General features: G+C 32.0%; 4 protein-coding genes across 4 annotated transcripts; 2 read left to right on the top strand and 2 right to left on the bottom strand.

The window, feature by feature from the left end:
* Positions 1-138: 138 nt before the first annotated feature.
* LOC140888646 (uncharacterized) lies at positions 139-1,529 on the bottom strand. Its single transcript, XM_073296343.1, has 2 exons — positions 519-1,529; positions 139-426 (listed from the first exon to the last, which is right to left on the bottom strand). The coding sequence occupies exons 1-2, from the start codon at positions 1,527-1,529 to the stop codon at positions 139-141; spliced, it is 1,299 nt and encodes a 432-aa protein (XP_073152444.1).
* Positions 1,530-5,789: 4,260 nt separating this feature from the next.
* Positions 5,790-6,547, top strand: LOC140893303 (ethylene-responsive transcription factor ERF039-like). Its single transcript, XM_073302361.1, has one exon. It carries the CDS (start codon positions 5,879-5,881, stop codon positions 6,545-6,547), a length of 669 nt encoding a protein of 222 aa, XP_073158462.1. The 5' UTR covers positions 5,790-5,878.
* Positions 6,548-8,825: 2,278 nt separating this feature from the next.
* LOC140893117 (uncharacterized) lies at positions 8,826-11,238 on the bottom strand. Its single transcript, XM_073302181.1, has 2 exons — positions 10,791-11,238; positions 8,826-9,395 (listed from the first exon to the last, which is right to left on the bottom strand). The coding sequence occupies exons 1-2, from the start codon at positions 11,115-11,117 to the stop codon at positions 8,925-8,927; spliced, it is 798 nt and encodes a 265-aa protein (XP_073158282.1). The 5' UTR covers positions 11,118-11,238; the 3' UTR covers positions 8,826-8,924.
* A 2,452-nt stretch (positions 11,239-13,690) lies between these two features.
* LOC140888645 (ethylene-responsive transcription factor ERF039-like) lies at positions 13,691-14,302 on the top strand. Its single transcript, XM_073296342.1, has one exon. The coding sequence runs from the start codon at positions 13,691-13,693 to the stop codon at positions 14,300-14,302; it is 612 nt and encodes a 203-aa protein (XP_073152443.1).
* The last annotated feature ends 809 nt before the right edge of the window (positions 14,303-15,111 follow it).

Genomic DNA, 15,111 nt, shown 5'->3' with positions numbered 1-15,111 from the left:
AGAGGCAATTCGGAGACTTTTGTGTAGAGTTTTCACACGATGGCTTCGACCGGAGAGAGTGAAGTATTGCAATTGTCAAGTTTGGATTCCGGAATAATTCTTGAGCACTGGTCGGACCGTGAGCTTGGCAAGAGTAGATCAAGCTTTTGAGGATATTGGGGGCGTGAAGGTGGAGTTAGGGATTTTAAAAGTGAAGATGGCCGCTTCTGCAATGTTATTATTTATTACACCCCATCGCCTACCAGGAAACAAAGCATTTGCCCAACTTTGTGGATCAAAACTTGTGATAAAAGTACTAGCACGAGGCATGGATTCCAAAATATTATTAATGTGGCATGTAAATTCTTGTTGTGAAGGGGCATATGCAGCTTTCTTGAACACAGATGACCAATGTTTTTTGTTGTGTAACGGATAACTTCGCAAGACCTTCAATGACAAAAAATTTAACACATTTATATGACCATCAATAAATAATACTATTTGAAGATTTCAAACAAAAAGTTAAATTACTTACTAACCTGCTTCACAAAATTATCCACCAAGTGCCTCAAACAATACGCATGGTGACTTCCCGAAAATAATAGCTTAATAGCCTTGATAATACCGGGATGTCTATCTGAGAAAAAAGTGAACTTTTCAAACACCATGATATGTTGCAAAACAAGAACACCTCTCAAATGAAAACAAAACCATTCCCAATTCGAATCATTCTCAGCATCCACTACAGCGTATGCCAATGTAAAAAGATCATCATTGGCATCTTTTGCCACTGCAAGTAGGATACTACCTTTATATTTGTTCTTAATATGAGTTCCATCGAGAAAAATCATTGGTCTACAACCAGTAGCAAAACCAACTGCACATGCATTAAAACAAAGGAATAACCGTTTGAATTTATTGGTTACTACATCAATCTCACAATCTGCCACACTACCAGGATTTGTTTCTCTAACTGCACGACAATACCATCTCAATTTGTCATAACACCCCTTATCTGTGCCATGGAGATCATGCATAGCTAATTCCTTGCCCTTCCAAGCCTTGTGATACTCTAAATCTACTCCAAAATCTCTGTGTACATCTTTCACCATTGCACAGGGACGGTAAGATGGCTCTCCCCTCAATTTATTCTTCATCAAATCTGCAACCCAAGCTGAATCAGCTCTTGGATGTCCTCTACCAGATAAATTGTCCTCTCCACAAGTGTGTTGTAAATTGCATTTTCTGATCCCAAATAGATTGTCTGCCTTATGTCTGGATGCATAAACTCGCCACTTGCAACTATGTTCAGTACAAACAACAATAATCTTATCTCGATCATTTTTGGCATACAAAAATGAGCGTCTTATAGCAACAGAATATTTTTTCATATAAATTCTAAATTCTGCAGCATCTTTGAATGTTTGGCCCACCCCACGTATGCAATGAAACCAAGAATCAAGGGAATTTTGTATGGGAGCCTCTTCAAGCTCATTATCACTTCTGGATTGTCTGTCATCTTCGTCGTCCCTTATGAATTTCACAACCATAACTTTAGAATTACTTTTAGGATGAATCAACATTAAAAATCACCAAAAAACTATAACGAAGTACACCAACAAAATCACGCTTTCAAACTCTATCTATAATAAAGATAACAAATAATTATTGAAGTAAACAGTATAGACAGTGCAAAAAAAAAAAGGAACGAGTGAATTATACCTCTCAGTATTTAAACCTCCTGTAGTCTGATTTTTTTTCTCGGCCCTCAATTCAATCATAGTTAGCCTCATACACATGTGAAGATGTATCATATTACGGACATCATCATTGTTGTTCAAGGTAACGTACATCTTGTACTGTGGAGCTATGTATTGTAGTGACATAGATTGAGGATTAATTTGTTCATATTTGCCTGACAAACTCTGAAATAAATCATCCAAACTAGATCCACTCATAATTGAAATTACAAATAATTTCTCATTACATTTGCAGCAACCCAAAAAAGCAAGGTTGAAAGAAGACCCTACTCCAGATTCCATTCTACAAAAATAAAAGTAGTTTTCAATCAATAAAAGTTCTCGCATACGATATTTGTAGAACTATAATTCATTTAAAGCTGAAATGTCAATCTAAACCAAATGTTATTATTTGGTAAAATATTTGATTCAGAGTTTTATGAAATTCATATACAAGAGAACCATGGATTTGGGCATCTAAAAAATACAACAAATGAAGATAACATTACAAAATATTAGAAGCCAAAAAAAAATGGTGAATGGATTGCACAACAATATCATCTTCTTCGGATAAATAAAACTCGTTGGTAGATAGATGCGTAACAATGATTGAGTTTACAATTGATTTTTTTAAATCCCAAAAAAAAATCTTGAAGCGTTGCACTTCAATATTCATGCACTATTATCATCAATATTGAAAAATTAAAATCTTCACTTATTTCAACTAGAAGAAATTCAATAATTGGCTATAACATAATATCATATCAAAACCTATATAAAAAATATAAAAACAAGACCCAACTTCATATAACCAAAAACATGAATCTATCTATCAAATTTGGGAATTTCGATTGTAGCTCATACGATCTATTTTAACAATCATTGAATAACAAAATCTTGCGGGCTACACCAATTAGAAAAACTTTAAATCACAAAGTTATAATGTCCGGGTAAATCTCCAAACCACAAGGGTAATTAATAGTTTCTTTATATCAACCAAAAATCATATATTTCAAGTAAAGGAAATAATAAAAAAATAAAATGAAGACTTCTCATTCATAATTTATATTAATGACATTATGTTTTTGGGTTTAAAACCTAATGAATATCAAGTACCTCAATTCCACTTGAAATGAGTCTGGATAGATCAAATCTACACAAATCTGGAAAAAAAACATATAAAGAAGATCAAATCGACTGAAAAATCTCAACATTAACACACGACACAGAGGCATCGATGGTCAATAAACACATACAAAAGATGAGCACTTACACACAACTTCGGTCAATATGCAAGAGCGAAGAACGAAGAAGGTGACTCGTTGCTTGCTTCAGTCTCTTTGTAGGTGAGTTTCGTCGGTTGATGGGTTTCGTTGGTTGAGGCCGTGAGTTTTCTGCTGTTGAATGGGTGGTGAGGGCTTTAGATTGGAGGTGGGGTTCAGAAAAGAGAAATTTGCCGATGAAAATAATAGTATATGTATCTATATATATAAAGGGTAAATATGTAAATTAGGCTTTGTAGGGAGTGAAAAACAAATAAAGTAGAGTGTCAGGGAGTGCAAATAATACTTACCTGTTGGAGGGACTGAATGCTGAAACTTGTTTATGTTTAGGGATTTTTTTCTAATTCACCCTATATATATATATATATATATATATATATATATATATATATATATATATATATATGCCCAGTATTACCTCACGGGAAATTTTAAGTCATATTTAGAATAGTATCCGAAGGAAATATTTAATGGTGAATATTTCGAGTAAAATTTATTTTGATACACGAACTATTGATAAAATGTCAGATTGGTATACGAACTATTGAAAATGGTTTAATTGATACATAATCAACTTATAAAGTCAATTTTACCCTTTACCTACATTATTTTAAAGTATAATGTTTTTGTTAAATTAAAATATATACACATTTTATTTTTCAAAATTATTTTATAATACAATTATAAGCATAAATTTATATTTATTTAAATTTAATATTATAAACAAGTGATCATACTTATTGTATGAAATATTATAAATATTAATTAATACAAACATGCACATACACAGATATATATAACAATTGATAAATTATATATTCAAAAATAGTATATATTAAAAATATATAATAAAAGATATTTTTTTGTTTATTTATGTTATAATATTATTATTTATATTAATCAAAATAAAAAAATGATATATATGTGTGCGTCTTTTCATTTATGATCTACAAATTTTACGTTGACTATTTTTTCGTATACATAATATATAATCTTATTTTTATAGTATAGTAATTAGTAAATATTAATTTATATTTATAATTATAATTAATATAATAATTTAAAAGATAAAAATATGTATGTAGTTCAATTAATCAATTTAATAACAATATTCAACTTAAAATCAATTTAAGTAAAGGGCAAAATTGATTTTTGAGTTTGATCAAATATCAATTAAACCATTTTCAATAGTTCATATACCAATTTAATATTTTATAAATAGTTCATGTACCAAAATAATTTTTACTTTTTTTCTTTCCACGTGGAGTCTCTGGAAAAATATATTCACATGTCAACCATATATTAGATGTATATTCTTGATATAATATCAATAAGATAGCCTCTCACCTACCCCACACTCGTCTCTCTTCGATATATTGATTGCAAAAATATAAAATTTTATTTATAACTATATATATAAATTAATTCATCCATTATATTTTGTTAACAAATAAATTCGAGAAGTTGGGTACGTAATTATGAAAGAATGTGATTGGGAAAATGACACACTTTAATCCTTATTATTATTCAAATTTATGAATGCAATAAATGAACAAAACCCAATGGTAAGAAATGAATTCACAGTTAACCTAGTAATTTACGTTCTATTTGGCGCATGTTAAATGATCATGTTTTCGAAATCAGTGAAGCGAATTGTTCATTACCCCACCTAGCTAGGCCCCTACTCACTCAAAAGAGAAATTCATGGCACGTACGTGAATCGTATATTGTGGTCCATTTATTTAATTTCTTAATTATTATGAAAATAACCACTCAATTTTATGACAATGCATCTAATAAGTACAATCAGAAGAGGGAAAAATATGCAATTTTCAACCTCCATATTTATTTTTGAAAAAATGAGTTTTCGGTCCATTAACTTATTTATTTATTTTTTGTTTTGATTCATTAACATTTCAAAGTTTGATTTTAGTACACTAATTAACTTTTAATTTTTGATTATTTTGATCTAACTGCTGATGTGACATTTGATCATGTCATCATTTTTCGGTGCTACGTCAGCAGTTAGACCAAAATAGCCGAAAACTAAAAGTCAATAAATCAAAACCAAACTTTGAAAATTTAATAGATCAAAACATAAAAATGGACAAGTCAATGGAACAGAAAAACTATTTTCTCTTTATTTTTTTTATGATTTTGATTTTATATATCATTGGAATTAGCCATTAGGTCTAAATCCTATATCTTTTCGCTTTTTTTTGGAATTTTTATTATTGGAGATTGATGTGACAGTATATCCATGCATGAACACCATGTTAACATCATGTCGGCAGTAACATATCAACTTCACGTCGAGAAAAGACCAAAATCGTAAATTAAAAACAAATATTATAAACTAAAATTGAAATTTGAAAATAATTTAGAACCCAGAATTGTAATTTATTTTTTCTAATTAAGAACCCCAACAAATGTACGTATGGGAGTACTGTTTAAATGATGATAATTAATTTTGACATGCCAAATGATCCCTATATCAAATCCGAAGATATATGAGCTTGAACCAAGAAATATTACAAGCATTAACATGCATGGTAGAATTAATAATCAGAATTAATGGCTCCTGTTTCATAAATTGACCTAAATACTAATTATATAATTCTTAATTGAAGTTCAGGTGTTTCAAAGCATATGCGCACCATGCAAAAAATCAATAAAATACCCCACAAAGGTTAAAAATATCACTATATATTAAAGGTGAACTGTTGCCTTAGACTCGTAGTTTGTTTGCGCCTATTTTTCTATTTGCTTTCTACTAATAAAGTCCTTTCTTGAGGAGACAGAAAACGCCATATCTGTACTACTCTCCTTTTAGCTTTCTTTGTATCTTGTATTTTATTGGCACGACACATTTCTATCATGAAATCAAAAGTTATGCAAGAAAGCATAAACCAAGCTCATGAATTTTGTTCCACCACCACCACGCGAGCTTGCGGCGGTCCGACTGATTCGCCGCCGTCGTCGAACAAAGAATCAATCCTCAAGAAAGCTCAAAAGAACAAGAATAAATCACAAGATGCGCCGCCGCATCCGACGTACCGCGGCGTGCGTATGCGCAACTGGGGCAAATGGGTGTGCGAAATTCGAGTTCCAAGGAAAAAATCAAGAATATGGTTGGGATCATATCCCACGGCTGAAATGGCGGCCCGAGCCCACGATGTCGCGGCTTTGGCCATCAAGGGAACCTCGGCTCACCTCAATTTCCCCCACTTAGCTCATGATCTCCCCCTCCCCGCCTCTACTTCGGCTAAGGACATCCAAGCCGCGGCCGCCGCAGCCGCCGCGGCCACGTCTCTCGACGAGATAAGCCATGCCAAGCTGTCTTCTCCATGTTCCTCAGGTTTAGAACTGGACAACATGCAAGGATTCTCGAATTCTGATTCGACTGTTCGCGATGAAGACGACGATGCATTTTTCGACCTGCCGGATCTACCCCTCGATAACACATATCATTCTTCATCGCAGATGGCTAGCGCCGATATCGGATTGATATTCCGGCTAGAGGATACATTTTCATGGGACTGGTAGGCACAAACTGCAACAAGTTATGCTTGTTATATAACAGGTGTCTGATGGAATATTATTTGTCACACAATTCCATATATATATTTATAAGAAAATATATTTTCATGGACATAGAAACGGTTCACTGGATGTTGTCGAAGTTGTGAATCATTAATATTCGAATGTACATGAATATATATATACATGCATGTCTCATTATTCACACTAATTAATATTAATAATTTTATATATTTCACGACATATGTTATCCCTCTTATATGTAGAGAGAGACAGAGAGAGAGGTACGCGTATTTCCTAGAAAGATGTCTTGATATTCCACTTTTTGTGATTTGTAAACTTTAACGTTGTGATTATTAAATTTAATGTATTAAAGTTATTTCATATATAATTAATAAACTCGGTCGATCATAAACTAGTTTGATTCATTTCTCAATTAATGAATTAAAAGTTCACAAACCGCTAGACGATATAAAATAAAATAGATTTACCTTTAAATACAATTCTTATGATTTGAGTCGATTCATCTTACGGATAAAGATTCATCAGATCGTTTCAAAGAATTTACTCAGTATTAAAAAGAAAATACAAGATGTATATTTTTCAGAAAAAAAGAAAAGAAACCGCGACTTCTAATGCGAATGAAAGCAAGATTATTTACTAAGCACGCAATTAAAGAATATTTATATTTATGTAAAAAAGATAAGTCATGCAATTGGTTCCAATTTTAGAATATCCCCAGAGATTCGCAATTAAGAAGTTAAAGCAATCGAAATTTCGATATTAATGACTTAGCGATTCCAATAGAAAAATAATTCCTCGTCTCACATTTTTCACGAGCAAAACTGATAATTTTAGTTTTAGATATTAATGCGACAGTGCATTTGGGGTCAATAATGCTCACAAATAGACCTCAACATTTAAGTTTTGATAGCTCAATCGGAACTACTAACATGCACGTAACGGGGATCGCTACAGATTTTTATTTTTATTTTCTTTCTTTCTTTTTTTTTTTTTTTGTCTTTTTTTCATGATGAGATACCACAACCACTATTTAATGGTGCATTGAGTTAACTCGGATATATAAATACGGTAGTCTACAATCACATATATTATAAATAAATAAAATTTCAAAAGAGTAAAAAAATAATGCAGACACACACAAGTAGAGAAAACTTTTGTGGGACTCAAACTCGAGGGATCTCTGTACGTGGACGATGCTACCCTATTTGAGCAGCGTCTGACTGGGGATCCAACGACTCAATTTTTTTGAACGCGTCATAAGACTCGAGTTTGGTTCTGTCACTTCTGTCGATGCTATCACGTGGACAGTGCCAATATTCTAGATCTAATTACTCTTCTTATGACTCCAAGCTTCACACACTTAGATACGCTCATGTGCTATATTATTTTACTCAATACTGATACTAATAGATCTTATAATATAAAATTATCATAATTAAGATTTAGCATGATTTTTGGTCCATAAACAAGGACAGGACATCATCGTACTACATTCCATCAATCATCATTAATCATTTAATAAAAAAATTGACACATTTTCATTTTGTTTTGTTTTATTCTGATTTTTTATGTTTGTGAAATAAAAGTTTATAGCATCTTGTAAATTTTTTGAATTATATATTGATGCATCTTGTAATTTTTTTGTAGCAAAGCAGGGTAGTATTTATGATTAGTACTATTTTTTTTTTGTTGGCTAATATTTCGGGAAATCAAGGGAGTGTCTAGAAGTTTTCGAGAAATTTCAAATACGATGTTCAGAGAAATTTAAAATAATGGTCAAGGGAGAAAATTTTAAATAAAATTAGTGTGGGAAAAAAGTTAAATTTTCATGAAAATTTTGGAGTAATATGACAATATGATGAATCAAATGTGATAAAAATGAATTTCCAGCAAAATAAGACAATAATTATCTGATGATTCTAATAATAAAACATATACGAGATCGGGCTTGTAGCTCAATTGATCTCACCTGTTCACCGACCATTTAGCGGAGAATCGAGTTCAAGTCTTTCCTCTCTTTTATAATAAAAAAGTAGAAAAATAAAATAAAATATATACTTTATTTATTGATACATGACTGAAATCTCAAATTTCCCTAGTTATGTATTCATCAAATTCAGTCCATTTTTATTTTTACAAACACCATTATTCGAATATATATTAAAAACAAAAGGTGTATATATCGTAGCCGTTGATTGGAGTGGACCCCACATGAATTCAAGGGCTATCAATACATCTCGAGTAAAAATTTCAAGTAAAAATTTCAAGTGTAACATAGAGTAATCTCAAACATCACCGGAAATTTCGCTATGAGTAGGATCTCATTACCAGATATTACAAACATATTTACACACCCGAGTTAGAAAATGTAAGGAACCAACGCCTTGACATCCTTGGGGAAATCCTCAAATTTGGACTCGTACCATTTCTTGGTGGCGTAACTCCTTCCCATCAAGTAAAAGCTTATCCCCGATGCCAACGCGCATGAATAAAGAGTTTGCGAAACGCAAGAGATTCCGAGAAACACGACGATCTCGAAAAGATAGTGAGGGCATATCACTTTGTTGAAGAGGCCTCCTCTAGGGATCTTGTATTGTTTTTCACCCTCACTTCTTAGTTTGGATAGAAGGTAATGGTGGTAAAGATTACCGGAGATCCCCAGAAGAAACAGTAAAATCCCGACGTATTTGAGGTCGAATTCCGGCTCAGGGAGCCCTTGTGTCAAATGTTGTGCGTAAATTATTGTTGTTGAAGATAGGAAGTAACTCAGAGAAATGGTAATGGCGGCTTCAAGATCCATCCACCCACTAAATCTGTGAACAAAGAGTACCTGCAGCATATATCCCATTTAAACTCTAGTTTCATATACGTTGTGATTCGAAGCAGTAGTGTTTTCAACTTCTAAAAAATGATTATGATTTTTTGTAACAAATTTGTTATCATAAAATCATTCTATGTACCTGACCCAAGAATCTAATCAAATTCCTTAGGTTGAGTCTATTGGAGTGTTAATGTAACAAGCGAATCATGTGGTCGCTAGAGCAGTCAATTCTTATGATAGTTCCTGTGTTTTCTATGATGTTTATTCTTCTATTTGTAATCTGTTGGTTCAAGATTGAAATGACTGTGTTCTAGTTCAATGAAAAAAGTAGTGATTTGGTTTGGCCTAAAAAAAAAAAGACATATTGTTGGTTTTTTTTAATGAATATGTTTTGAATAAAATATTGTAAAATTTCCGCATTCTGCTTTCTTCTAACAGTTTCTAATTAAATTTTTAAAAAAAGGAATTTGTTTTTAAAAAATTCATTGTTTTGAATTAAGCAAAATATTTTGGTCGAATATAATACATATTATTATTAATTACAATTATTTTGTATGTAGATATGAAAACAATAAATTCATTTTTAATTTTAATAATTCATTATTTTAAAATATATATATATATATATATATATTCTTGATCCCCGCACCCCGTATGCACCAATGTCTAAAATAACTTCGATTGCCTTGAAATGTTCATGGTAGGATCGTTTCGAAAATGCAAATTCAACGAAGTATTATATGATATCAATTTCAATCTCGGTGGTCGGAATCCTGAAAATGATCAAAAATTGCAGATTTCACCTAAGGTCATCTTCACGATTCCGATTATCGAGATTGAAATTGTTATTATATGATACATCGTTGAATTCACATTTTCGAAACGATCTTAATTACTGTGAAAATTTCAAAGCAATCGAAATTATTTTGGGACACAGATGCACATGGATCCCCACTATATATATATGAGTTTTGATATCCTGCCCACCCACCGTGCCCACATAATCTGCCCACCATGAGGTGGCACTCAACTATTGGACGCACAATTCATCACATCCAATAGTTGAGTGCCGCCTCATGGTGGGCACATTAGGTGAGCACGGTGAGTGGGCAGGATAGCGAAATTATATATATATATATATATATATATGTGTGTGTGTGTATATATGGCCACCTAAAACATAAAATTCTAGCCCTGCAGGACAACTACTTCTCACAAGCCCCACACCTACCCAAAAATAGTGATCGATTCAGTTATTTGTATTCATATATAAACAGTAAAAAGTCATTTAATTAATAATCGGAATAGGAATATAGGATCATGCAAGTGGAAACAATTAAATTTGGACCTCCCAATCTTTATCATATATATATATGTATATCACAATAATTAATAAATGTTTACCTCAAGAACCCTCTTGAAGAAATGAGTGGTAACGCAGAGCCTAAGCAGGGTGAACCTGAAATCACCGTCGGGGAAGAGAAAAAGAGAGGCGAAACCAGCAAGAAACGCCGGCGTGTACACTAAAAACATACCCTTTTTGCTTGGAATTTTGGACTTCTCTTTCTCATGATCTGCCTGTGACCACAGCTTCGAATACTTCATGTGCTTCCCTTTGCTCTCCATGTATCCCGCGTTGCACATCGACAGAAAACTTATCGCTGTCATGGCCGACACCACCGCGCTCGCCGGCGGCGGGTATATGCATTTCAGCACAACAGACAAAACCATTGTGAAGCGGCGGCGGCGGCGAGGAGGCGATGAGAGTATCCGTGGAGGAGAAGTATAATATATATATGATATGAATGTAATAACTTTGCTGTTTGATTTGTGGTTCAGTTTTTTGGAGTGCTTTAATTTAATTATTTTGGGTCATGTGGATATTACAAACAAAAGAATATATAGATTTGAAGTCGAAAACCAAAAAAAAATTTAGTTATATATGGATCTAGCTAGAATGTCCTCTCCTCTTTTAGAAATATAGAAAGTCACAGAAAGTTTGGAAAAATGTACACGTACGTAAATACATTAAATTCTTCGAATCTCACAAATCCTCTATTTGAGGATTTAGTATTGTCGCTGTGAGTGATGTATAATCCCATTATTGGTCAAAATTAGTAGGTTTTATGTGGGGCCTACTGATTTTAACTAATCATGAATCGCCACGTTACCCACAAGACACTACCCTGCGGGTAGCATCTACTCAACCTTGTTTGAGAATCATCCCAACAGATATATTATTTTTCATTATAAATATTATAAATATGATTAAAATTGATTATTAAGATAAGGAAAAATTGTAAATTTAGTCATATATATTTGTCATTTTGCGATTTTGGTCCTCTATGTTTTCAAATTTCAGTTTTAGTCCTGCATGTTTTGGTTTTTGACAATTTCGATTCTTTTTATTCAAAAATGCTTACGTGACATTGTATACGTCAGCTCCACATCAGCACTGAATTGGTGCCACGTCAGCGCCTCGTCGGAAAAATGACTAAAATTGTCAAAAAAATAAAGATAGCGGATTAAAACTGAAATCTGAAAATATAAAGGACTGAAATCGCAAAGTGCCAAACATATAAGACCAAAAACGCAATTTTTTCTTAAGATAAAATAATATTCATGAAATCGGTTTCACAACAAATGTTTGCTTTAAAAGTTACTTAGAAAATAGAAACAAATAAACTAATATGGTGTTTTTTTCTACAATATTGGTGTGGGAAAAATAGATTTACATAAAGGCTAAAGTAATATAATTAATTAGGACTTCTAGTAGATGCAAGTGTATGTATGGCTAATGGGGGGCCACGGCAGGTCGGCACCCCCATTTTTTTTAAAAATATATATATAACAAAATTTAATTATTAAGATATAGCTTAGATGACAAGATACTTGGTTATTGTGATTGAGTTGCATATCTTTAATTATTATTATTTTTAAATTTTTATTCATTTATCTATTTTTAAGTTTGTTTAAAAAAAAATTATTTATCTATGTTGGACTTAAAAGGCATCAATTTCAATCTTTATTTTCTGAGCTGGAAATGGGTCCTGAATTTTTGTTTTTTGTGATGTATATTGTATATATCATCGTTGTTAAGTGGAGAAATATTGCATGAAACTAAAATTTAAATTTTTAAATTTTATTTTTCTCTCATTTTTTTGTTGCAAAAGATCTAAAATCTCTCCCTATATATAAATATTATTTCCTTTAGACACCATCTTTTCATTTGTCGAAATTGCTCTTATGTGATATAAATATTACACTTTTATTTTTATTTGTTTTTTGTTGAAATTTTGATATTTAAAATTTTTATATTTTTCTCAAATAAACATTATAGATAATATAAATTGATAAATAAATTTGAAATTTATTTTTATATTATTTTATAAATAAAAAAATAAATTTAAATATTATCAAAAAAATAATATTTATACATAACATACAATATTAAATATATTATATGATTTTATACATATGCAACGCGTGTATGCAATTATGCCTATAAGAATAATACTAAAGGTACAATTGAGATATCATACGACGAGATTTAATTACAACAATTATATTGAGAAAATCTTATCATGTATTTAAAAGTGTTTAATTGTTTCCTACTAAATTACTTGTTTCCGGTGTTGCGTAAGTGTTGCTTCTGTTGTTCCGGTGTTGGAGACATCGAATACAACATTGTGTTATGTGTTTGTCGAAAAGTTATTTGATCAAAACCCAAAAATAAAATAGATAAGTTAATGAAACAAAAAAATTATTTTCCTATATTAACGATGGCTTTGATCTTGGTAGTGATTTCATGAAAAAATATATATAACACATGCAATAAATGAGTTCATCGCATTCGCCGTCGTATATAAAAGCTCGTATGTCTCGCGTCTTCAAACCGTGAAAATAACGCACTCACATATAATAAGGTACCGAAAATATAAATTAAGCTATACTTAATCACCAATTACCTTTGGATTTTGATATATTTATCTGGCCAAAAAAAAAAAAAAAAAACGTGTAAATAGTTAACCACTCGAATTACGTACAGTGGGGTCGCCAACACCATCACCATCACCATCACCATCACCATTGAACCCAAATCAATCATGCTCTTTGTGGGGATTACAACATTTGTTATTTTATATTTATTTGTTCATGCACAATTATTTATTCTTTTCCACGGCTATTTGTATTTATATTCTCGTACAATATGCATGTATTTGATTTATCTTTAGCTTTTCTATATTTCTGATGAATCTACAGTAATTCGTTCGTCCAAAAAATAGTGACACTAAACTACTATAATGGCATCAAATATCAATATCATCGTAAATAGTCTCCCTGAAGGCCATTTTTGTTCCGCCGCCTCAATTTCCGGCGGCTCGATTTCGCACAAGCTGGATAGATCCTCTCCCTCCACTACTACTTCCGACAAACACGTAAAAAAAAGAAGTGGCGACGATCAAGTCGAGGATGAACGTCCAAGATACCACGGAGTGCGCAAGCGTCAATGGGGGAAATGGGTGAGCGAAATTCGGGAGCCGAGGAAAAAATCAAGAATATGGCTGGGTTCCTATTGCACCGCCGAAATGGCGGCTCGAGCCCACGACGTGGCGGCTTTAGCCATCAAAGGCTCCTCGGCTCACCTCAACTTCCCTCACTTGGCTCGTAAGCTCCCCCGAGCCGTCTCTACTTCCGCCAAGGACATTCAAGCCGCGGCTGCCAAGGCCGCCGCCGCCACGACGTTTGTTGATGAGCCGAGCCCCGAAATCTTAGTGTTTGATGACACTTTTGTGGACTTGTCGGATTTACCCCTGGATAACTCATCTCACAAGGATGCGTATTGCTATTATGAATCTGCATGGGAACAGATTATTACATTGGGGTTTGAGGATAAGTTTGAATGGGGTTTCTAGCTATTGCTACAAGCTTGTAGCTAAATGTTTTTAGACAAAAACTGTTTCAATTAAGGTTATTTTTTGAAATGAGTCTTTTATATGAGTTATTTATTAAAATATATTACATTTTATGTCAAAGGGTACATGTACTTAATTACTTAGTAAGCAATTACTCGTGTAATTGGCATGTAATGTATCCATATTATATTGGGTATGCTCGTCTTCGGGACTTGAAGGTCACATGGATTTGATCTATTTTAGATTTTGTTCTATTATGTTTACAAGGGTTGGTTGCAGTATATTATTTCAACATTGATGTGTAATTTAATTTATATATAAATATATATATTAATAATGTTTAAAAATTTGATATTTTGTAATATTTATAAACTCATGATATCATTATGAGAATTTAATTATTCTAGTCCCTTCTATAGTTATATTTTTAAAAAATAGCATTGTTTGCTAAATATTATACAATATAGCATTGAATAATTATAAAATCCTAAAGTGCCCTTTTTTCAACATTTCTCTTAATCTAAATTCAAGATATACAGACCAATATTACTAGGTAAATTTAATATCTCATTCTAAAAGTAAAAAATTTCGAAATTTAAATATGATCGAAATTTGTGTTACTGTATAAATTGGAAATTGCTCAATTAAATATATATCATGTCCATAAAAATGGTTTAGTTAACCAATAAATTATTATTTATTATTTAGATTACGAACCAAAGTACCATCTCCATGCTTTTTTTATTTTAAAAAGTTATTTAGAAAAATAAGTAATTACACTATTGATCGAATAGTGAAAATAATATTTT

Source organism: Henckelia pumila, chromosome 3 (assembly GCF_033568475.1).
Source record: "Henckelia pumila isolate YLH828 chromosome 3, ASM3356847v2, whole genome shotgun sequence".
Lineage (NCBI taxonomy): Eukaryota > Viridiplantae > Streptophyta > Magnoliopsida > Lamiales > Gesneriaceae > Henckelia > Henckelia pumila.
Note: the sequence above shows the minus strand (reverse complement) of the source record. Positions and strands in the feature narration are given on the sequence as shown.